Below are 25018 nucleotides of genomic sequence, written 5' to 3' on the forward strand. Positions count from 1 at the left end.
AAGAGGAGGCACTGATGAACTTTATGTAATGCACATTTTGTTTCATAGTACTCCTCTAAAGAATCCTAGATATTTTTCTTGGCTATTTCAAATGGACAATGTATAAATATAAGGCATTCTTGTTCTCAAGGTCTTCATTTTGTCTAAGTTCTACTCAACCAGTCATCTATGTTGGTTTCTTTCTGTCAGTAGTATTCAATTATTCTTTTTCTGCAGAGATTAATAAGATATAGCATAGCTTTTAACCTGTGTAACATGTTTACAGCTGTTAAATATGAAGTTATTTTCTTGAAAGGATGAACTAATGAAGAACTCGCTGTTAGAAAAGGACAAAGATATATTCAGACAGAGAGAATGCAGTAAGGTTCTGGAGAAAAGGATTGTCCGTCACACAAATGAATATCAGGAACTGTTAAATATAAAGACACAGCTAGAGCAAGAGATTGTCACTTACAAAAATTTACTGGGTCAAGTGGAACGGAAAGCAAGGTCAGTACTATCCATAGCAGATCTAGAAAACTGCATTATTTGCAATTTATTTCATTACTTTGAAGTGGTGAAAGTAGTCTCTGTAATCTGAAACAAACATACGGAAGACATCAGAAACTGCTGAACAGCCCAGTTCGTGATATTTTCAATTTCTTTATCCTAGAGACTTGTTCAGACCGAACCAATGAGTATATAAGGCATAGGAGCAGAACGAAGCCATTCAGCTCATCGAGTCCCCTCTGCTGTTGCATCATGGCCGATTCTCCAGCCTTCTCCCCATACCTTTGACAGTCTTACTAATCAAAACCTATCAACCTCCGCTTTAAATATACCCACTGACTTGGCCTCCACAGCCATCTATGGCAATGAATTCAATGGATTCACTACCCTGCAGCTAGATTCATGACGGAGACAGATGGATTTTGGAGTACAGGGAATCCCTAGTTAATGGGAACAGGTAGGAAAGTGGAGTTAAAGGCCAAAATTAAGTCAGTGGTGATCTCACTGAACAGTGAGGCAGGCTCAAGGGCAATATGGCCTTTTCCTACTCCAATAGACGAGACAAAGGTTTCCTTTGAAGAAGCCCTGAGTCCATTGGGTTTACAGAAAACTTCCAGTGACTGGTTATTTGGGATGTGTGGAAACTGAAGCTACACTGGAACTTATTAAAATTAATCAAATGTAACTTATTGGTTAATATTTTTGTTGAAAGCTGTGGACCTTTAAAAATGCAAGTAAACTCCAGTTGCAGTGCTCTATAGCAGTGTAGTGGTTAACGTAACACTATTACAGCACGAGTGTTCAGTGTTCAATTCCCACCACTGTCTGTAAGGCATTTGTATATTCTCTCCATGACTGCGTGGGTTTCCTCTTGGTGCTCTGGTTTCCTTCCACATTCCAAAGATATACCAGTGAGGATTAATAAGTTGTGGGCATACGATTTTGGTGCTGGAAGCATGGCAACATTTGCAAGTTGGCCCCAGCAATCCTCAGACTGTTGATTGCTGATGCAAACAGTTGCTAACTGTTGGCTGGAGGAGTAATGATGGGGACAAGGAGATGGCAGATGAACTAAATGAGGCAATCAGTCTTCACTGTGGAAGACACTAGCAGTGTGCCAAGTGTTGAAGGCCATGAGGGAAGAGAAGTGAGTGCAGTTACTATTGCAAGGAGAAGGTGCTGAAAAAGCTGAAAGACCGGAAGGTATACAAGTAACCCAAAAATCTGAGATGCAAAGGGACTTGGGAGTCCTTGTGCAGAACACCCTAAAGATTAACTTGCAGATTTAGTCAGTGGTGGGGAAGGCAAATGCAATGTTAGCGTTCATTTCAAGAAGTCTAGAATAAAAGAGCAGGAATGTGATGCTGAGGCTTTATAAGGCACAGGTGAGGGTTCACCTTTAGTATTGTGAATTGTTTTGGGCTCCTCCTCAAAGAAAAGATGTGCTGACATTGGAGAGGATTCAGAAGTGGTTCACAGGTGATTCCAGGAGTGAAAGGGTTACCATACAAGGAACATCTGGTCTGGGCATGCACTTGCTGGAATTTAGAAGGATGAGGTGGAATCTCATTGAATCCTTTGAAATGTTGAAAGGCCTAGACAGTAGATGTGAAAAGGATATTTCCCATGGTGTGGGAGTCTAGGACAAGAGGGCACAGCCTCAGGATAGAGGGACATCAATTTAAAACAGATGCTGAGAAATTTCTTTAGCGAGAGGGTGGTGAATTTGTGGAATTTGTTACCACAGGCTGCTGTGGAGGCCAGGTTGTTGGGTGCATTTAAGGTGGAGATTGATAAATTCTTGATTGGCCACAGTATCAAAGATTACAGGGAGTGGGGCTGAGGAGGGGGGAAAGAAAGGATCAGCCATGATTAAATGGTGGAGCAGATTACTGATGAGCCAAATAGCCTAATTCTGCTCCTCTGTCTAATGGTCTAAATAATGCATTTCATTGTATGTATTGATGTATATGTGACAAATAAAGCTAATCTTTACTCTTTTTAAAACCTTTATATTGCTGGGAATGTGGGGAAAATAGAAATTGGCCTAATAGTTTATCCCCGATGAGGAATTAGGTAGCTACAGACCTGATAAATCGTTAGAGTTGCTTGTGGTGTAATGAAGCAACAGTTCGAAGGAGTAAAGCAAAACTTAGAAATCAGTGATATTTTATCAAATAAAACAAGTAAATAAAAATTACTATATTATTGCTTTCCAGGGACTACTCATCTCAGCCAGCAATAACTAAAAAAGGTGTGTATACCATTAGTCCATTTGATGTTGTTAATATTATGGACAGTGCTAACTTTGTATTCTCTGTTTGCGATAGATGTTTCTGAGATTCACCTAGATTCTAGTTGTGATGATGAAAGCAGCAGCATGGCACAGATGATGGTGACATCCAGAATAAGGAGTAATGCGCACATAACTTTTTCCTTGCTGCATTGCCCATGAACTCAAATTATGTTTAGCCTTTCTCCCCACTACAAAACATAGAGGTAACCAGTACAGAAACAGGCCCTTCAACCCACAACACCCATGTATCTATCTACACTAATCCCATTTGCCTATGTTAGGTTCTGTACTTTGCTTATTGAAGTGCCCACCTTTCCATCTCATCTGTATCCTGCTGCAATGTTAGATAACCTTCCACATGGATTACATCATCAGCAATTTACCTGTCATACTTCCAACATTCACATTACAATACTGTGGATTCTGGTTAATTGGGACACATCAGGACCTGTAAAGTTTGGCTAATTGAGCGGCTGCCCCAATTAGCTGAAGTTTCATGGAAATAGTTTAAAAAGGTATATAAAAATAGAAACTGTGAGTTAACTAACAAATTATGTATTTAAATGAAATTCAGAACAAATTAGAACACTACTTGTACTACTACAGTACTATAAAACTATCAGCAATTCTGCAGTTCTCCCGTGTTGTCTCCTCTGTATTATCAGACAAAAGGATCAACTTTTATAATCCATCCGAAATTCCAACTGTCCATTAGCTCAACTGCTCTGAGCTGTTACCATGGTGACTTCCCAGCTCGTGTCTCAGCTGGCGCTGTTCTCTCTCTTTCTCTCTCAAGGTCACAATTAAGTGTTATCAAAACAAAGTCAGAGTCCTCTCTCTCTTTTAATTGCCTCCTTGTTCATTAGATTGCTGAATTTTCTAGCAGTTTCTCACCCGCATGACAATTGTAACATTCAAGATGCCTTAATTCTTTGTAGTTGCTAACTTGTTGAAATCTCTTAATTTTCACTCCCAGCCTTTTCTGGCATCTCCAAGCCTGAATGCTTGAAATCGCAGTGAGCAAAACAGTTCTGAATTGTTTTACTGTTTATTTCTCGCCAAATAGCAGTGACAAAAATCACTGCTCTTTAAACAGAGGCACATCTGATGCTATGATAAACTGCTCACTCTAAGCAGTGTAGTGTATCAGGATGCAAATGCACATGACGGATGCTAGTTAGAACTGTTCGACAACAGCCTCCGGTCTCAATTATGTGGCATAGTGTCACAAATTTTAAAAAGGAAATCCCAGCTATTTTCTCAATTTGTTTTTGTTCTGTAAGGGTTGTCCCAAATAAGCAGCTGCTCAGATTAACCAATGGCCCAATTAACCAGAGTCCATTGTATATAGCATTGCACTGTGTGGAAGAATTTCCACCCCATTGAATTGTCACAAAGTAACAAACATTTTAACTTGGAAGTACTTTTTAAATCCATAAAGCATATAGCATGACTCTTGGCAAAGATAGCTGTCTGAAATCTATATCCAGAAACCAGATGCATATTTGTATAAAAGTAAATAAGTTTTATTTGACCCAAAAAGTAATGATTGCTTTTCTTTTAGAAGAGGCAAGAGATACAAATGACACATGTCTAATATCTTCATCTGATGAAGACAGGGAATCTGAGGTAAGATTAATAATACATGAATTTTAAAATTTGGGATAGAAATTTTATTTCTTAAAGGGATTAGTAAATTCTAGTGTGGCTACAGATCTGACTGCAAAAGTACATCCAGTTTTTGAGCTATAACTCATGTCAGGAAAGTTAACAGCCAGTGTGCTCCAGAGTCTTTATGAATCAAAGTCTTTATGATTTATTGAACCTTTTTGTTCTTTTTGTCTGTCACTGTGCATCGCAAATCAATATTTCTTATTTTTTATATATGACTAGAAAAGGAGAAGGGTGCTGGGAATGTGGTCTTGGGAGCTAAGGGGGCAATAACCCAGAAATGTTTGGGAATCACTAGATTATTAATAGTATCTTCAATCAAATTATTTTCTGTAGGACAATGAAGATCTGTGTGCTCTGGATCAAGACTAAAGCTGGTCTGTTGAAAACAAAATGGCTGCAGATCGGAGTCCCATCTACTCAACATTCTCACCTATAAGAAGAGATCGAAGCCTTAAACACATCACCAAAAAAATGACATGTTGCAATTTACATTATTTTAGTAAACGTGTATGAAAGTTCACTAATTCTGCTTGTTTCACATGTGGATTGGGAAATAAAATTTAATGTAAGTGCCTTTTAAGCTTTATTGTTTGTGCTTACTAGAAATACATTCATGTTGTTTATACATTTTCAAAAGTTGACTTGATGCAGTTGAGCAAAAATTTAACTTCCAGACTTTCTGGTGGCAAACATTGCCACGTGTTGGGAGTATACAGACTGTTGTTGTTTCCACCCTTTACCCCACCTTGTGCTTCAGGGCTCTATGACTATGAAACTCCGACAAATGTCAGGTAATGGTAAAGCAGATTCTTAATTCAATAAATGCCCATAATTTATGCTGTAGACCATAGAGAAACATTCATTGGACTGCAATGCTCCTTAAACCTGATTGGACCTTTGACCTATCTATAATGTACTTCCCTTGCTTCTGAATCTATTAAATAATAATGCTCCACAACTCACCAGGGTAGAATATTTCCAAAGTTTGTGTGCCTCTGAGAAAAGAAATTCCTCATCAGTCAATGAGTGCCCCTTTGTGCCAGGACAATGTCCTGCTATTCCAGTTGATGCAACACTTCATCTACAAATTGGGATCATCTCCTGTATCCAGTATTCCCAATGCAACCTCGAGGTCAAACAAATTAGGGAACTGCTTTGTTCAACACTGCCGCTCAATCTGCAAGAAGTCGAATTTTCTGGATGCGAGCCATTGTAATTCCAACCCCTGTTCTCATTCTGACATGTCGGTCCATGGCCGCCTCCTCTGCCACAATGAGGCCACCCTCAGAGTGGTGGAGCAACACCTCTTATTCCGTCTAGGTAGCCTCCAACCTGATGGCATGAACATCCATTCTCCTTCAGGTAATTCCCCCCCCGCTTCTATGCCCACTCTGGCCTCAAACCTCTTCTCACCTGCCCATCACCTCTCCCTGGTATGCTTCCTTTGCTTTCTACTGATCTCCTCTTCTCTGCTATCAGATTCCTCCCTCTCCAGCCCTTTACCTTTTCCACCCAGCAATTCGCAGCTTCTTAATTCATCCCCCCACCCACATCCATCCAGCTGTACCTGTCACCTTCTACCTTGTGCTCCTTCCCCTCTCCAACCTTTTCATTCTGGCTTCTTCCCTCTTACTTTCCAGTCCTGATGAAGGGTATCAGCCAGAAACGTCGACTGTTTTATTCCCTTACATAAATGCTGCCTGGCCTGTTGAGTTCCTCTGGAATTTCACAGGTTCACTTATTATCAATGTACACAACTCTGAAATTCTTCAATTCCCTGGGTAACCATGAAAATAAGAAAGAAATGAAAGGCAGCACAATAATGAACCCCCCAAATCCCTCCTTCCTGTTCAGAGTGGGAGAACACCCAAATGAACTCTAAAAAGCAAACCACAGGCACCAAAGGCTCCAGAATCCCATTCAAGACAAGAAACAAATATAAACAACATAAAGGAAGTGATCTATCCAGAAGATGTTGACCAAAGGAGCATTGTATGCAGGTACAATGACTGGAACATTTTTTGTGTGTTGCACTGCCATTTCTAGATTCTCTATCTCAGCATCTGCCCTGTGACCACCTGCTCCCAGAATTGTATCAATATAAGGCATTCTCAATCTTCAAAATTCAGTTTCCTCTTCCAGAAATCAATCCAGTGAACTTCCTATTATCAGATTATATCAGCTACGAACCTTCGTCGCCTCTACTATCACCTCCGAGTCCCTGTCACTGTTTCCACCCTCTACATTTCCACGTATCACTCCTCCTCACCTGGATCCATCTATCAGATCCAGCTCTTGCCTCACCGTTTCCCCTCACCTCTTTATACTGACCATCTCTCCTCTATCTTTCAGTCCAGATGAAAGGTCTCAAATTGAAACATTGTGTCCATGTGCCTTCACAGATGCTACCTGACCCTCTGAGCACCTCCAGCAATTTGCGCTGGTTTCCATCAACTGCAGTATCGTGTCTCCATCTATAGTTTGCCACATCTTAGTCAACCTATCCAGAGGGAACCAAAATGACCTGTGACTTTATCGGAGGGAATCTAAGTATAGAGTGAACTATGACAATAAACAGGAGTGGGATCATAAGCTTTTGATACTGTGACTTTTGGTGTTTTTAAGCCCTGACCCCGGAGTTATGCTGTTTCGTTTAGCTGTATTCACGAATGATCATGCATGGTTGAATGAATCCCTAATTATGAAGTGACCTGTGACGAGAAAAAGGAAATAGATCCCCAACAACACGTAACGCCATCGAAGGTAATGGCCCAAGTCTGGGTAACACGTGACTCGGTCAGATGACAGCGTCACGTGATGTACAAGATGGCGGCGCGAAGCCTGTTCCGCGCGGCCCTTTTCCGGGACCGGGTTGCGGTCGTAACCGGCGGAGGGAGCGGCATTGGCGCCGCCGTGGCTGCCGAACTGTTGGCGCTAGGTGCGAACCCTAGAGCTTGCGGAAGCCAGGGCCCAAATCCGGAGGCGGGAGTCTGATGGAGGCTCGGAATCGGAGCTCCTGAACTGTGGCTATTAACCTCTGAAATTAATGACCGCCTTTCCCACGTTGCGATGTCCTTCATATCCGCCCCTTACCATGGTGTGTGACACTCCCTAAGTACCGCCCCTCTTGGTGCGGCATGGCCTCAGCTCCTTCCCACGGTGCAGCGCTCCCTCACTGTTGCCCCCTTCGCGGTGAGGCACTCCCTTAGGTCCGCCCCTCCCACAGTGTGGCAGTCAGAATCAGCTTTACTATCACTAGCGTAACATTTTACTGTAGTGCAGAAGAGGAACAGATGTGCTTATGGACCATTCAGAAATCTGATAACAGAAGAAGCTGTTTCTAAAACGTACAGGGTGTGTCTTCAGACTCCTTTGCCATCTTCCTGATAATACTAATGAGAAAAGGGCATGGATGGTGAGGGTCCTTAATGATAGATACCCTCTTGAGGGGAAGTACTACCCCTCCCTCAGTACCACCCCTCCTTCAGTTTAACTGTTGCCCAGTGTGATGTTGCCTGTTGGGCTGTCCTGGTGTAAATTGTTGCCTTTTAAATTGACCAGAATGTAATGTGATTGCATCCCGTAAAATCGAGTGACTGCGTGAAGCTGCAGAACAACTTTCAGCGGCACTGGTGGACTCCAATCCTGCAAAAGTGACGCCGATTCAGTGTAACATTCGTAAGGAGGATGACGTAAGGACTGCAATTGTTTCCAGTTCTCAATGATCGATAGGCAGGGAATGGAGGGATATGGACCAGGATTAGCTGGACTGGCATCATGCTCAGTGCAGATATTCAGTTCATTGACATATACATAGATGCACTGGCGAGCTGTTTTGGCCATGACATAAACATGGCTGGATCAAAGTAAATTTATTATCAAAGTCTGTATATGTCACCACTGAGATTCATTTCCTTGTCGACATTTATAGGAAAAGAAAGAAATAGAATGGAATTTATGAAAAAAATGATACATAAAAAGACTGACAAGCAACCAGGGTGCAGAATAAGACAAAATAAAACTTCAAACATTACAGCACAGCACAGTACAGGTCCTTTGGCCAACGATGTTGTACCAACCTTTTAAGCTAATCTAAGAATAACGTCATCCTTCTGTCTTACATAGCCCTCCATTTTCCCATCATACATGTGCCCATCTAAGAGTTTTTTAAATGCTCGTAATGTATCTGCCTCTACCACCACCCCTGGCAGGCTGTTCCATGTACCCAGCATTCTATCTGTGTGAGGAACTTATCTCTGACATATCCCCAATATTTTCCTTCAATTGCATTAAAATTATGCCTTCCCATATACATTTCCGCCCTGGGAAAAAGTCTCTGACTGTCCACTCTATCTACGCTTCTTATTATTTTCACCTCTATTAAGTCATCTCTCATCCTCCTTTGTACCAAAGTGAAGACTCCTAGCTTGCTCAACCTTTCCTCATAAGACATGCTCTAATCCAGGCTGTAGCCTGGGAAATTAGACAAGTTGTGTAAATAAAAAGAAACAATAATACTGAGAACACCAGTCGTAGAGTCCTTGTAAGTGAATCCTTGGTTGTAGAAGCAGTTCAGGGTTATGAGTAAAGCTCTCCATACAGGAGATTAATAGTTATAGAGTAATGGTTGTTCTTGAACCCGGTGATGTGTGATCTGAGACTCCTGTACCTCCTGCCCAATGGTAGCAGTGAGAAGAGAGCATGGACTGGATGGTCGATGTTTTTGATGATGGATGCTACGTTCTTGTGGCAGCATTCCATGTAATTGTGCTTCGTGTTGCGAGGGTTCTGCCTGAGATGGATTGGGCTGTGTCCTCCACTTACTGTAGCCCTTTCCATTCCTGGGCATTGGTGTTTCAATACCAGGTCGTGATGCAACAAGTTAGGATACTCTCCACCGTGCATCTGTAGAATTTCATCAGAGTTTTTGGTAACATGTAAATATACTCAGTGGTAGTCTAACTGAGCCATTCTCTGCCCGCAGTCACTTGCCCTGGTGTCCTGTTCTTGGTAGGTGAGGAACTTGATGCAGAAGGTCTTGGAGTTCCATGGTCAGATTGATTACCTGGTCAATAATGGAGGGGGTCAGTTCATCAGTCCAGCTGAACACATCTCCACCAAAGGCTGGAACGCTGTGATCGACACCAACTTGACGGGAACGCTCCTCTGCTGCCGAGAAGGTACAGACAACAGGAAGAGGACAGGGGTACGGAGGGGGAGTGGGGGGGTGGTCAGTTCAGTGGTGGGGAGGAGGGGAGAATTAGAATCACATTTATTATCACTGACGTGTGATGTGAAACTTGTTTTGTGGCAGCAGTACAGTGTGATGCATAAAAAATTAATATGTTACAATAAAACATATTTTAAAAACAGTGTAAAAAGGGAACAAAATGGTGAGGTAGTGTTCATGGACCAATCAGAAATCTGATGGCAGAGGGGGAGAAGCTGTTCCTAGAAGGCTGAGTGTGGGTCTTCAGGCTCTTGTATCTCCTCTCTGATGGTAGTGACGAGAAGAGGGCATGTCTGGATGGTGGAATCATTAATAATGGATGCCACTTTTATGAGGCATTGCTCCTTGAAGGTATCTTGGATGCTGGGAAGGCTCATGCCCATGATGGGTCTGACTGAGTTTACAACTTTCTGCAGCTTATTTCAATCCTGTGCAGTGCTTCCCCACATACCAGATGGAGATGTGGCCAGTTAGAATGTTCTCCACTGTACATCTGTAGAACTTTGCAACTGTCTTTGCTGACATGCCAAGCCCCCTGAAACTCCGAATGAAATATAGCCGCTGTCAGGTCTTCTTTGTAACTGCATCGATATGTTGAGCCTCAGAGAGGTTGACATCCTGGAACTTAAAATTGCTCACCCTTTCCACTTCTGATCCCTCGGTGAGGATTGGTATGTGTTTCCTCATCTTGCCCTTTCTGAAGTTTACAATTGGTTGTTTGGTCTCACTGATGTTCAGTGCAGCTCTGATGGAAGCTATTTATTCCTTATCTCCACTGATGCTGCCTGACCAGCTGAGTTCCTCTAGCACCTTGTGTGAGATGCAACAGAATGCAGAATAAAGCGTAACAGCTACAGAAACAATGCAGTACAGACAGGTAATGTGCAAGGTCATAATGAGGTAGATTGTGAGGTCAGAGTCCATCCCATCATACTGAGAATCATTCAGTGGTCTTATAACAGTGAAATAGAAGCAGCCCTTAAGCCTGGTGGTATGTGATTTTGTATCATCTGTCTGATCTCTTCTCGACCTTTTGGCTAAGATCGAGTGTTCTTTATCGGAACGTAGCGATCCCCAGTGTTCTTCTCAGAACACAGCAATCGTTGGCTGAGGAGCAGGTCTCGCGCTGACACAGGGGTGGAGCCTGGTGTGGATTGGCTCGCAACCGAACAACAGAGATGGAAAAGGAGATGGCTGGTGAGAACAGCGCATCGGAAAAGAAGGCGGCTGGGGAGACCAGCAAATCAGGGAAGAGAGCTGGCGAAAACAGTGAATCGGGGAAGAGAGCTGGCGAGACCAGCGAATCAGGGAAGACAGCTGGAGAGACCAGCGAATCAGCGAAGAGAGCTGGCGAGAACAGCAAATCAGGGAAGGCAGATGGAGAGACCAGCGAATCAGGGAAGACAGATGGAGAGACCAGCGAATCAGGGAAGAGAGCTGGGGTGACCTGCGAATCAGGAATGAAGAATGCTGGAGAGACCAGCGAATCAGGAAAGAAGAACATTGGAGAGACCAGCGAATCAGGGAAGAAGAAGAGTGGAGCGACCAGCCCTTCGGTTCGTGGGGCTGGGATCAAGAACACAGTACGCTTGAGTGTTCGGGATCTGAAGGAAGGCAACGGTTTCAGTAGGGAGACCTTTATTCGCAAGGTGCTACCAGAATGCTGTGGCTTCAAGGTGGTAGATTATAACACATCCTCTGGGCTCCTGTCCTTGGAGGAGGAGGGCGATGGAGGTGACCAGCAGCCCCAACAGAGGAAGAGGCGGGTTAATTGGGCGGAGGAGAGTCAAGGGAACACTGAAGGTCTACTGTCCATCCCCCAGACGCAGGAGGTGGAGATCAGAATCGCCCCTCAGCTCCGGGAATCCGGGAGCAGTAACACTTCTGGTGGCCTGCAGCCAGATGGAGAGGCAGCCCCGGAGGTCCCTTTAGGTGTCGAACCGGTACTGCCTCTCTCTGGTGAGGACTACTCGCAGTACCTGAGCCCTCAGCAGGTGGAAGACTTCACCAGGACTGTGGGCATGAGGGCTCAAGACGGCGGAGGTGAGGACGAAGATCGGGTGACGGACGTTAAACGTTCGCAGTGTGAAGAGTACTGGGCGTTGCGTCAGCGCGCTCCAATACTTGAACACTGTGAACGCCGACGTGACCTTCCTCCAAGAGTGCGATCTGCCGCATCCCCACAACTACCGGAGGTGGTCCCAGGGTTTGTCGGTGTGGTCAGGGGGCAATGATTGCCGTGCTTCTGGCCTGGGGATTCTGCTACGGGGAGGCAACTTCTCAATCGCCCAAGTTAAATAGGTGGTTGCGGGGCACCTCCTGGTAGCAGACGTCAAATACCGGGGCACTCCGCTCTGGCTGATCAAAGTGTACGCCTTCCCCGTGTGCGGAGCGAGCGGCGGGCCGTCCTCGAGCGGCTCCACCGCTGCTGGTGACTGTCCCAGCTGGTCGTTCTGGCTGGAGACTTCAACTGCACCATTGGTGCGGCTGGACGATCCGGCAGTGCCGACGGCAGGCGGGACGGTACCTCCAGACTCCTGATGGAAACGGTGAAGACAGCCAAGCTGCGCGACGCCTTCGGCACCCCCACAGGTGGAGCACAGCCACAAGCCGCCTGGACACGATCGGACGGCTCATCCCGCTCCCAGATCGACTTCCTCTTCCTCTTCCTCTCAGAGTCCCTCACGGTCAGATCCACCAACGTCACGCCGGTGTTCTTCTCTGACCACTGCCTTCTGAGAGCCACCTGTCACTTACGGGAGGACCGGAAGGCAGGCAGGGGGACGTGGAAGCTGAACGTTAAGCTGCTGACCCCAGAGAATATTAAGGAACTAGAGAAGGCGTACACAAATTGGAGAACCTTGAAAGCGCATTTGATTCCCCGGCTCTCTGGTGGGAAGCCACCAAGGAGAACATCAAGAGGTTCTTCATACGCAAGGGTATCCAGGAAGCAAGGCAGGAGCAGAAGGAACTGTGTAAACTCCAGACTGAGTTGCAGCAACTCCTCCTTCTGCAGTCGAAGGGGGTGGATGTCAGGGAGGAATTACGGGAGGTGAAGGGCCGGCAAGCCCGACCCTTCCCCTCCGAATTCTCCAAGATCATCTTTCAACCAAGGGTCCAAACCGTAGAGCAGGACGAGACGTGCTCACGCTTCTTCTTCCAGAAGGTGCACGGGGGAGCTCTGTGATCCACAACCTGATGGAAGAGGACGGCTCAGACGGACATATTGAGGACCTGCAAGTCCTTCAATGCCAGACTATGATGGAAAGGCCACAGACTTGATGGAGAATGGACGTGAAAGCACAGAGGAACATCTGGAGAAATTTCTGAAACGCCCGTTCGCTGCTGTCGTTACTGTGTGGTTGGGAAGCTTTCAGAGGGTAGGCCTCAAAATCCCCGGCCTTGCCTGCTTTTGGCGACCGAGCAGGAGGTCGAATCGTTCAGAGAGATGGCGCTCAGTACTCGGTGTCGGAGAGCTGATCAGAGCTCGAAGTTTTCGGATAATTCAGATTTGGATTGTGGTCGGCATGGCAGGGAGAGTTTTTCTTCCTTCTCCCGTCTGCGTGAGATGTGGGACATTTGAGAAACTTTTAACTTTACTGTGCTAACGGACTTCTTCATCAGGTTTATGGTATTGTTGCACTATTGTAACTATATGTTATAATTATGTGGTTTTGTCAGTTTTTCAGTCTTGGTCTGTCCTGTATTTTGTGATATCACACCAGAGGAAATAATGTATCATTTCTTAATGCATGCATTACTAAATGATAATAAAAGAGAACTACGTGTCTTCATAATCCTAACTTCCTGTCGTCTATCATGCAGTTCTTAGATGACGGCACGCGGGAGAGTCAGGATCAGCCACTGACCCTGGACGAGCTGACAGGCTCCGTCTGTTCCTTTGAGTTGAATAAGACTCCTGGAAGCGACGGCTCACCGGTCGAGTTGTATTTGGCCTTGTGGAACTGGATGGGCCCTGATCTGCTGGAAGTGTACAACGCTATGCTTCTGGCCGGCTGCATGTCAGAGTCCATGAGGAAGGGCATCATCACCCTCATCTACAAGCAGAAGAGGGAAAAGGAGGACATTAGGAATTGGAGGCCCATCTCTCTCCTGTATATTGACTACAAGATCCTGTCCAAGGCTATCGCCAATGGGTCACGTCTGCTCTGGCACTGGTGATCCACCCGGACCAAACCTGTGCTGTACCGGGCAGGAGGATCTTGGACAGCCTCGCGCTGCTGAGGGACACCATCGCCTACGTGCATGACAGGGGGGTGGACACCTGCCTGGTCAGCTTGGACCAGGAGAAAGCCTTCGACAGGATATAGCACACATACATAGCGGACGTACTCTCCAAAATGGGTTTTGGGGAGGGAATCTGGAATTGAATCAGACTGCTCCACACAGACATCTGTAGTGCAGTCCAGGTCAATGGGTGGGAAACAGCTAGCTTCCCCATCAGGTCTGGAGTCAGGCAGGGCTGTCCTCTCTCCCGTCTTATTCGTGTGCTGCTTAGAACCCTTTGCCAAAGCCATCACGAAGGATGAGGGCATAAGAGGAGTAACGCTGCCAGGCAGTGGAGGGACCCAAGTGAAAACCTCCCTGTACATGGACGACATCACCGTCTTTTGCTCTGATTGGAGGTCGGTTTGCAGACTTATTGGCATCAGCGAACGGTTCGAGCTGGCGTCGGGGGCCAGGGTCAACCGCACGAAGTGTGAAGCCATGCTCTTCGAGAACTGGCTCGACCGATCCGGTGTCCTCTTCACCATCAGGTCCGAACACATGAAGGTGTTGGGGATCTGGTTCGGAGGGGCCGAGGTGTGCAATAAGAACTGGCTGGGGCAGACTGCCGAGGTGAAACAGAAACTGGGACTGTGGGGAGGGCGCTCCCTGTCAATAACCGGCAAGAACCTGGTCATCAGGTGTGAGGTACTCTCAGGGCTGCTGTACTTGGTGCAGGTGTGGCCCGTCTCCCGCTCCTGCAGCTCGGAAATCTCCCAACCTGTCTTCAGAATCGTCTGGGGCTCAAGGATGGAGGTCAGACAGACCGTCATGCACTAGTCCCTGGACAATGGGGGCAAGAACGTCCCCGATGTCGCCCTCACCCTGATGGCCAGCTTCATGTGTGGCTGCATCAGGTTGTGCATGAATCCCAGCTACGTGGGCACTAAGTACTTCTGTGTGTCTAGGTTCTACCTGTTGCCCTGGCTGCGAAGGGTGGGTCTGGCCCCCTTCCCGTGCAATATCCCTGTCAGCTGGTCATCACTGCCATACCTGTCCTTCGTAGAAAAGTTCTGCCAGGTCAATGCCTTTGACCACAAGGCCATCAGACGATGGTCGGCATGTAATGTCCTGCAGGCGCTGCAGAAGGACGAGATGGACACAGTGGGGTAGTTCCCTGAGCAGACCATGCAGTACATCTGGCAAATTGCCTCATCGCCAGACCTCACCGACAGGCACCAAGACCTCGCCTGGCTGGCGGTGAGAGGGGCCCTCCTTGTCAGATCCCTCCTGTACGCCCGGAACGTCGTCTCCACACCCCGCTGCCCACGGGAGGACTGCAGTGAGGCGGAGTCAGAGACTCGCCTCTTTGCACACTGTGGGTTCGCGAAGGTGTGGAGGGAGATGGAAGGTACGGTGTCGAGGTTCATGCCCAGCACCTGCGTAACCAAGGACTCCCTGATTTACGGGCTGTTCCCGGGGACACACACAGAGACCAACATCCGGTGCTGCTGGCAGATCATCAACTCGATGAAAGACACTCTTTAGTCAGCCCGAAACTTGGTGGTCTGCCAGCACATGGAGATGTCCGTGGCTGAGTGCTGCCGGCTGGCACATTCAGGCCTGCAGGAATTCACGGTGTCTGAAAAGAGGATGCTGTCTAAGTTGCATGCCATCTTGGTCAATGTTTCCCATCCACTACATAATGTACTGGGTGGGCACAGGAGTACATTCAGCCAGAGACTCATTCCACCGAGATGCAACACAGAGTGTCATAGGAAGTCATTCCTGCCTGTGGCCATCATACTTTACAACTCCTCCCTTGGAGGGTCAGATACCCTGAGCCAATAGGCTGGTCCTGGACTTATTTCATAATTTACTGGCATAATTTACATATTACTATTTAACTATTTCTGGTTCTATTACTATTTATGGTGCAACTGTAACAAAAACCAATTTCCCCCGGGATCAATAAAGTATGACTATGACTATAGGAATACGTGCTGAGGGATGCACTCAAACTTGGTGCAGCCACCACAAAGGCCCGTTGGGGAAGGTCCACAGTTTAAGGTTCGTTGCCCGCGGGAGTGGGAGGGGTCGGGTGGGGAGGAGTATACCCCTCATCAGCGATGTGGATAGATGAATCTACATCGTGCCACAGGAATGGCAAGAAATGTGGAAAGGTATAGACCGTAAAGGAACTTCGGTAAAGAAAGGAGAGTCAACACCCGGCCTTTTGTTGTAAATATTTTTATTGTAAATAAGCTTTATTCTTGACTAAAGTTTGAGAGTCAACGAATGCTTTATTGTAAACATCTTTAATTTGTATAAGGACTGAGAGTCAACATATGGTTTTTATGTAAATAACTTTATTGAGTGATATTTCTGAATGAAGTATATTTTTGGGGAAAAAAATCTGTCTGATGAATCAACATGGTGCCACAAGAGTGGCAGGAAGTGTGGAAATTTATAGACCGTAAAGGAACTTCGGTAAAGAAATGAGAGTCAACGCCCGGCTTTTTATTGTAAATAAGTTTTATTCTTGATTAAGATTTGAGAGTCAACGAATGATTTATCGTAAACATCTTTATTTTGAATAAGGACTGAGAGTCAAAGCATTATATAACTTTATTTATTGAATAAGGACTCAGAGTCAATGAATGTTTTTTGTAAATAACTTTATCCAGAAATATTACAAAATAAAGTATATTTTTGGAAAAAAATTCTGCCCGATGGGACAAGACAAGTGAGAATGTCCAGAGCCAGTGGGGTTTTAGATTATGTTGGCTGCTTTACTGAGGCAGTGAGAAGTGCAGACAGACTCCATGGAGGAAGGCTGGTTTATGTGATGTGCTGAGCTGTGTCCACAACTCTGTGTTATCTCAGGTAGAGCTCAAGCTACTAAAGTCGGAATTTTGGATCAGGAACAGCTTCCCCCTCCTTCCTTTCCTCATCCCCCCACCATGCTCACTCTCTCCCTCACCTTTCCTCTTTCAGCATGTTGTTCCTGGATAAAGGAGAATGGCGGGGCCATCGTCAACATTGTGGCAGACATGTGGAAAGGATTCCCGGGAGTATCGTGAGTGTCCATTTCTTCCCAAGGCCTGTGGTTCAGGGAGAGATGATTACACCCCGGCTCCTTGTGCATGTGGACCAATGTCTCCCAGTGCCCTGTGTACTTGGATCTCTGTCTCCGACCTGTAGGTTCACTCTACCTCCTTCCAGACATGGGGTTTGATCTGGCCAAATGTGAAATATTGCACCTGGGGTATCTAATGTAAAGGGGAAGGACACAAGTAAAGGCAAGACCCTGGTAAGAGAAGATTGGTAGCTTGGTTTGGCTGCTTGTCTGTGGGGTTGTGCACCAAAGCCTGGGCTAGGGTTGCAGACGTTTCATCACCTGTAGAGGTGACATCATCAGTGCCCAGTTGAGTGTTGTTTCTGCTGAATGTTCGTGTTTATATTGGTCTGACTCATTGTTCTCTTTGGTTAGTTGTCACACTGGCCACTCTTCTCTGTTCAGTCCCAGCCACTCTGCTGGCCCATACCACTGGTTATCGGTTATCATACAGCAAATGTGGAGGTAGATGCTTTCCAAAAACAGAACATAGAACAGTACAGCACAGGAACAGGCTATTCCAAACCAGCTAAAAAGCAAATCAAAAACACCCAAACACTACTCCCTGCTACCTGCACCTTGTGCATAACCCTCCATATTCCATGTACTTATCCGAATGTCTAACATATTTGCCTCTACCACCATACCAGGCAGCACGTTCCAGGCATTCACGACTCTCTGAGTAAAAAAGCTTACCCCTCACAGCCCCCTTGAACCTACACTCTCTCATCTTCAATGCATGCCCTTTGCTATTAGATATTTCAACGCTGGGAAACAGGTATTCTCTGTTACTCTATCTATGCCTCTCATAATCTTGTAAATCTCTGTCAGATCTCCCCTCAGCCTCTGGTGCTCCAGAGAAAACAGCCCAAGCTGACCCAGTCTCTCCTGATAGCACATGCCCTCTAAACCAGGCAGCGTCCTGGTAAACCTCTTCTACACCCTGTCCAAGACTTCAACATCTTTCCTGTAGTGGGGCAACCAGAACTATATGGAATGTGGCCTGACCAGAGTTTTATAAAGTTGCAAAATAACCTCCTGACTTTTGAACTCAATGCCTCGACTACTAAAAGCAAGCATTCCTTAAGCCTTCTGAACCACTTTAGCTATGAACTTGGATCCCAAGACCTCTCTGCTCAGCAACACTGTCCTTGCATTTGCCCTAACAAGGTGCAATACCTCACATTTATCTGGGTTAATCTCCATCTGCTATTTCACAGACTAAAGATGACCAACCAACACTCATGAAAGAGTATGCAAATACTTTTGAGGGGCTCAGATGCTTACCTGGTGTACACAAAAATCATATAGATGAGACAGTGGCTCCTGTTATCCATGCATGCAGGAAAGTTCTGTTTGCACTTGGAAACAAACTTAAACAAGAACTAGCATGCATGTGAGAGATAACTATCACATAGAAAACTGAAGAACCAACAGATTGGTTGAGATCTCTGGTCATTGTGCAAAAGAAAAATGGAGCATTGTGAATACGTCTGGACCCAAGAGATCTCAATAAAGCCATCAAGGGAGAGCCTTTATAAATTGCCAGCACTGGTGAAGATCACGTCCTGGTTTGCAGGTGCCAAGTGGTTTAGCAAACTCAACACATCCTTTTGGTTTTGGCAGATGATGCTTGACGAGGTAAGTTCGCGACTGTGTACTTTTAACACGCTACAGGGAAGATACCACTTTCTTTGGCTACCGTATGGCATTCTGTCCAATCCAGAAGTGTTCCATAAAAACATCCACATGAATTTTGAGGGCAAACCTAATGTCAGAACATGACTGGTGATGTCATCCAGGGGAATCACCAAGGATGAACATGATGCACAACTGAAACAGGTGCCTGACGTGACAGGGAATGTCAATTTGAAATTAAATGAAGAGAAATGTGAGTTTGGTGTTAAGGCACTGACTTTCATTGGAGATCTCATATCAGAAGAGGGAGTGAAACCTGATCCAAGAAAGACATCAGCCATTGAAAACCGGGAGCGGCCCCGAAACAAAGAGGAGGTGAGATGTTTCTTGGGGGGTGGCAACATCCCTGGCTAAATGCACCCCTGAATGTCGTCTGTGTCAGCACCACTGAGGTCAGTCCTTGAGCAGCGAAATGACTGGATTTGGTCTCACGAGCAAGAAGACTTTCCATACACTGAAAAGAACCATAACGGAAGAGCCCGTGCAGAACTCTTTGGATCCGGAAAGGTGTACGGGCTGAACTGTCAGTAGTGGAAGATACGGTCTTCAAAAGGGCACAGGTTTGTGATTCCAGTGCCACTAGGCAAGGGAATCAGAATCAGGTTTATTATCACCAGCTTGTGTGGTGAAATTTGTTAACTTAGCAGCAGTACTTCAATAATATAGAAAGAAGATAAATAAATGCTCCAGAAGATACATGAAGGGCATCTTGGTGAGGAAAAATGTGAACGTAGATCTCATGAAGTGATGTACTGGCCAAGAATGAACCAAGACATCAACCAGCCATCTGCTTCATGTGAAATACGCCTTACCTACAGACCAGAGCAGCAAGCAGAACTGCTTACACCTCACCCTGTACCAGATAGGCCGTACTTCAAAGTTGGACTGGATTTGTTGGTTTGTAATGAGAAGAGTCATATTGTTGTAACAGACTACTTTTCCAATCACCCAGAGGTCACAACACTGCAATCAACATCCAGCAAAGTGGTTATCACCTTCCTAGAAATTGTGTTTGTGAGGTATGGAGTTCCGTGTGAGATGGTATCAGACAATGGTCCACAATTGTCGAGTTGTGAATTTGAGTCGTTAGCCAATGATTGGGAGTTTCAACATATACAGTAACCTCATGCCCACATCACCCAGAATCTAAAGGCCTAGCAGAGAGTTCGGTCAAGGTAGTGAAAGGTCTCATGAAGCAAGTGCCAGATGGACGAGAGTCTAATGATTTACAGAAGTGTGCCACTGCAGAATGACCTTTCACCAGCTCCCAAATGCCGATGGGTTGATGCATACTTACTAACCTTCCAGTGTACCAAAACCTGTTGACACGTAAAGGAGCACACAAGGTCAAACTACTTACAGTGAAAGTGAAAGAAAAACAGAAACAGTATCATGACAATATTGTGAAAAGCCTTCCAGTCCTGAAGCCTGGAGGTCAAGTATGAATCTGAGATCACGATTCTGCCAAGGACAAGTGCAAGAGGAAGTTGCTCCACGTTTGAGCAGATCCAGACGAAGCGAGGATACCTCTGAGCAGGAACCCTCTGGATCTACAACCACAAGCTCCAACCTGCCACCTGTCAGTACATCACAGGGGCCAGCAGGTGTGAGAAATGAACATGTTGATCAGAGTTCTCAGAAGGACACTTATTAACACAACATATGAAAGCAATATACCTGTGGAAATGAATAGCAGACTAAAAAGGACCATTAAATCACCTCAGAGAATGATTGAAAACTGATGAGTAGATAAGGGACTTTGCTCATTACAATTGAAGTTAATGTAGATGTCTTTGTTGGAAAGGATTATTGTTCCTTACAGATTTATGAGGACAGGGTATTGTGTATGTTTTCGTTTAAAGTGGGAGGATGTGTTATTATGCATGTATAATAAGGAACTTCAGTTCCCAGTATGCAATGTGGGTGGTTCACCTGGAACTGGAAGCTATGGCAGTGAGCATTCAGTGTTGAATAGCAGTTCAGTATTAAAATATTCCAGCACAAACAAATGCTAAGTCTGTCTTAATTGTGAACAGGCATAACATTTACAAACTCCTCACAGACAGCATCAGGAAATGAAGTCGGGTTTCTGGCACTGTAGTAGTGTTATGCTGATCCCTACACTACCATGCCATCCACATGAAGTACATCCATGAAGAGTTTCAGCACAAAATGTCAACTGTTTATTCCCCTGCATAGATGCTGCCTGACCTGCTAAGTTTCTCCAGCATTTAGTGTGTATTGCTCCAGATTTCCAGCATCTGCAGAAGCTCTTGTTTTTATGAATACAACCATCTACTTGCCTGCTCCCTCACACCCATCTGTGTGTGGTTTCCTGCCTCTCTGCTGGCTGTAGATTGGTTTATTATTATTACATGTACCAACATACATTTTGTCTTGCATGCCTTCTGACCAGATTATTTCACTACAGTGCATTGAGGGAGAACAAGGTAAATCAATAACAGCACTGAATTAAGTGTTATAGTTACAGAGTAAGTGCAGAGCAGGTAGGCAGTCATCACACATCTGAAGTGGCAATTCCAGACCAAACTTGAATCACAGAAGGATATTCAACAGCTCAGACAGTTTTTGAATGCCATCACTTCCTTCAAAGTGAAACCAGGTGACTTTGGTTACAAGGTTTCACTCCCAGATGAGTTCAATGCAGTTTATGCTCGTTTTGACCATCAAAATGTGAAAGCACAAACTGCCACAACCCCCAATGACCTTGTGATTTCTGTTTCTGAGGCCAGTCTGAGAGCATCCTTTAAGAGGGTGAGCCGATGGAAAGCATCTGGGCTAGACAGTGTACCTGCCGGAGTACTAAAGACCTGTGCTGATCAACTGATTGGAATGCTTCAGCATTCTGAGCTACCCACCTGCTTCAAGCTGGCCTCAATTTTACTGGTGCCTCAGAAGAACATGGTACCCTGCCTTAATAACTATCGTCCAGTAGCACCTACATCCACTGTGATGAAGTGCTTTGAGAGGTTGGTGATGAAATATATCAACTCCTGCCTGAGAAGCGACTTGAATCTACTTCAATTTGCCTACCAGAATAATAGGTCCAAATGGTCTTCACTGACTACTGCTCAGCATTCAGTATCATCATCCCTTCAAAACTAATCAATGAGCTTCAAGACCTTGTTCTCAATACCTTCTTGTGCAATTGGATCCTCAGTTTCCTCACTTGCAGGCCAAGTCAATTCAGATTGGCAACAACATCTCCACGATCTCCATCAGCACAGACGTATCACAAGGCTGTGTGCTTAGCCCCATGCTCTACTCACTTTGTACCGTTATAAGGATTTACCCCAGTTAGGAAGGTTCTGAACTTAAAGAAGGGTAACTTTGAAGGTATGAGATGTGAATTAGCAAAAATAGACTGGCAAATGACACTTAAAGGATTGACGGGGGATATGCAATGGCAAGCTTTTAAAGATCACATGGATGAACTACAACAATTGTTCATCCCAGTTTGGCAAAAGAATAAACCAGGGAAGGTAGTACACCCGTGGCTGACAAGGGAAATTAGGGACAGTATCAATTCCAAAGAAGAAACATACAAATTAGCTGGAAAAGTGGCTCACCTGAGGACTGGGAGAAATTCAGAGTCCAGCAGAGGAGGACAAAGGGCTTAATTAGGAAAGGGGAAAAAAGATTATGAGAGAAAGCTGGCAGGGACCATAAAAACTGACTGTAAAAGCTTTTATAGATATGTGAAAAGAAAAAAGATTGGTTAAGACAAATGTAGGTCCCTTACAGTCAGAAACAGGTGAATTGATCATGGGGAACAAGGACATGGCAGACCAATTGAATAACTACTTTGGTTCTGTCTTCACTAAAGAGGACATAATTAATCTTCTGGAAATAGTAGGGGACTGAGGGTCTAGTGAGATGGAGGAACTGAGGGAAATACATGTTAGTAGGGAAGTGGTGTTAGGTAAATTGAAGGGATTAAAGGCAGATAAATCCCCAGGGTCAGATGGTCTGCATCCCAGAGTGCTTAAGGAAGTAGCCCAAGAAATAGTGGATGCATTAGTGATAATTTTTCAAAACTCTTTAGATTCTGGACTAGTTCCTGAGGATTGGAGGGTGGCTAATGTAACCCCGCTTTTTAAAAAAGGAGGGAGAGAGAAACCAGGGAATTATAGACTGGTTAGCCTAACATCGGTGGTGGGGAATATGCTAGAGTCAGTTATCAAGGATGTGATAACAGCACATTTGGAAAGCGGTGAAATCATCGGACAAAGTCAGCATGGGTTTGTGAAAGGAAAATTGTGTCTTGACGAATCTCAAAGAATTTTTTGAGGATGTAACTGGTAGAGTGGATAGGGGAGAACCAGTGGATGTGGTATATTTGGATTTTCAAAAGGCTTTTGATAAGGTCCCACACAGGAGATTAGTGTGCAAACTTAAAGCACATGGTATTGTGGGTATGGTGTTGATGTGGATAGAGAATTGGTTGGCAGACAGGAAGCAAAGAGTGGGAATAAACGGGACCTTTTCAGAATGGCAGGCAGTGACTAGTGGGGTACCGCAAGGCTCAGTGCTGGGACCCCAGTTGTTTACAATATATATTTATGACTTAGATGAGGGAATTAAATGCAGCATCTCCAAGTTTGCAGTTGACACGAAGCTAGGCGGCAGTGTTAGCTGTGAGAAGGATGCTAAGAGGATGCAGGGTGACTTGGATAGGTTAGGTGATTGGCCAAATTCATGGCAGATGCAATTTAGTGTGGATAAATGTGAGGTTATCCACTTTGGTGGCAAAAACAGGAAAACAGATTATTATCTGAATGGTGGCCGATTAGGAAAAGGGGAGGTGCAATGAGACCTGGGTGTCATTATACACCAGTCATTGAAAGTGGGCATGCAGGTACAGCAGGCGGTGAAAAAGGCGAATGGTATGCTGGCATTCACAGCAAGAGGATTCGAGTACAGGAGCATGGAGGTACTACTGCAGTTGTACAAGGCCTTGGTGAGACCACACCTGGAGTATTGTGTGCAGTTTTGGTCCCCTAATCTGAGGAAAGGCATTCTTGCCATAGAGGGAGTACAAAGAAGGTTCACCAGATTAATTCCTGGGATGGCAGGACTTTCATATGATCAAAGACTGGATCGACTACGCTTATACTCGCTGGAATTTAGAAGATTGAGGGGGGATCTTATTGAAACATATAAAATCCTAAAGCGATTGGACAGGCTAGACGCAGGAAGATTGTTCCCGATGTTGGGGAAGTCCAGAACGAGGGGTCACAGTTTAAGGATAAAGGGGAAGCCTTTTAGGACCGAGATGAGGAAAAACTTCTTCACACAGAGAGTGGTGAATTTGTGGAATTCTCTGTCACAGGAAACAGTTGAGGCCAGTTCATTGGCTATATTTAAGAGGGAGTTAGATATGGCCCTTGTGGCTAAAGGTATCAGGGGGTATGGAGAGAAGGCAGGTGCAGGGTTCTGAGTTGGATGATCAGCCATGATCATACTGAAATGTGGTGCAGGCTCGAAGGGCCGAATGGCCTACTGCTGCACTTATTTTCTATGTTTCTACGTAATAATGATCAGAGAGGTACAGAGAGAATCTGTATTTCTGACAAGTATCCTTTATTATCTCACCTATTAAGCATCTCGGTTCACAAATTAACTACCTGTGTGCACACGTACTGGGATACCTTGGCCTTCCATGAACTGTCAATGTAGAAAATAAGTATTATCCGGGAAAAGGAGTCTACGCTGGCTAGGCATTCCTCATGGTCCCACTCATTCTCTTAAGGGTCCGTGAGGTTATCCACATCCACAATGGTTGTTCTCTGGAGAGTTGTCAACACTTTGCATTTGAAGCTTCTAACTCTTATAGTGTTCCTCATCAATTCAAATAATGCATTTTCATCCTTCTGGCTCAAGGTTGCCTGACCCACCTGGGACACCTCATTGGTTCTTACAAATACTTGTCTGAGAACGGTCTCGGGTTTAACAGGTCATTAGCTGAAACTCCTTGTGTCCACATTCAATTGCTCCGATTAAGTTATCCCAGAGCAAAAATCAGTTCATCGAACAGTTTACAAAATGGCCTGTTCATTGACTGTCATTGTTTCTGGCCAACAGTACTTATGACTATGAGGCTAAGTACAGCTCCAGTGCCATATTTAAATTTGCTGACAACATCACTGTGTTTGGCCGAATCAAAGGTGGTGACAAAAACCTGGCTGAGTGTTGCCACAATAACAACCTCTCACTCAGTGTCAGCAAAACCAAGGAGCTGATTATTGACCACAGGAGGAGGAAA

At 45.2% G+C, this 25018-nt stretch overlaps 2 protein-coding genes across 8 annotated transcripts in view; both read left to right on the top strand.

Moving 5' to 3' along the window:
- Nucleotides 1–5023, top strand: part of LOC140199870 (glial fibrillary acidic protein-like) — a 39801-nt gene extending 34778 nt beyond the window's left edge. The window contains exons 6-9 of the mRNA XM_072262381.1: nucleotides 296–489; nucleotides 2709–2743; nucleotides 4350–4414; nucleotides 4793–5023. Coding sequence (XP_072118482.1) covers nucleotides 296–489; nucleotides 2709–2743; nucleotides 4350–4414; nucleotides 4793–4828 — 330 coding nt within the window. The 3' untranslated portion in view covers nucleotides 4829–5023. The remainder of the gene's footprint in view (nucleotides 1–295; nucleotides 490–2708; nucleotides 2744–4349; nucleotides 4415–4792) is intronic.
- A 2267-nt stretch (nucleotides 5024–7290) lies between these two features.
- Nucleotides 7291–25018, top strand: part of LOC140199281 (peroxisomal trans-2-enoyl-CoA reductase-like) — a 31281-nt gene continuing 13553 nt past the window's right edge. For 3 of the 7 annotated variants that reach the window (XR_011886392.1, XR_011886390.1, XR_011886389.1), the window contains exons 1-2: nucleotides 7291–8151; nucleotides 9444–9639. Coding sequence is in view for 1 of the 7 variants with exons in the window: in XM_072261074.1 (XP_072117175.1) it covers nucleotides 9486–9639; nucleotides 16914–16995 (236 nt within the window). In the remaining 6 variants the exon portion in view is untranslated. Of the gene's footprint in view, nucleotides 8152–9443; nucleotides 9640–13514; nucleotides 13545–16913; nucleotides 19378–25018 lie in introns of those variants that run through there. The other 4 variants (XR_011886391.1, XM_072261074.1, XR_011886394.1 and 1 more) reach the window with 3 other exon arrangements.

This window comes from Mobula birostris, chromosome 6 (assembly GCF_030028105.1).
Source record: "Mobula birostris isolate sMobBir1 chromosome 6, sMobBir1.hap1, whole genome shotgun sequence".
Lineage (NCBI taxonomy): Eukaryota > Metazoa > Chordata > Chondrichthyes > Myliobatiformes > Myliobatidae > Mobula > Mobula birostris.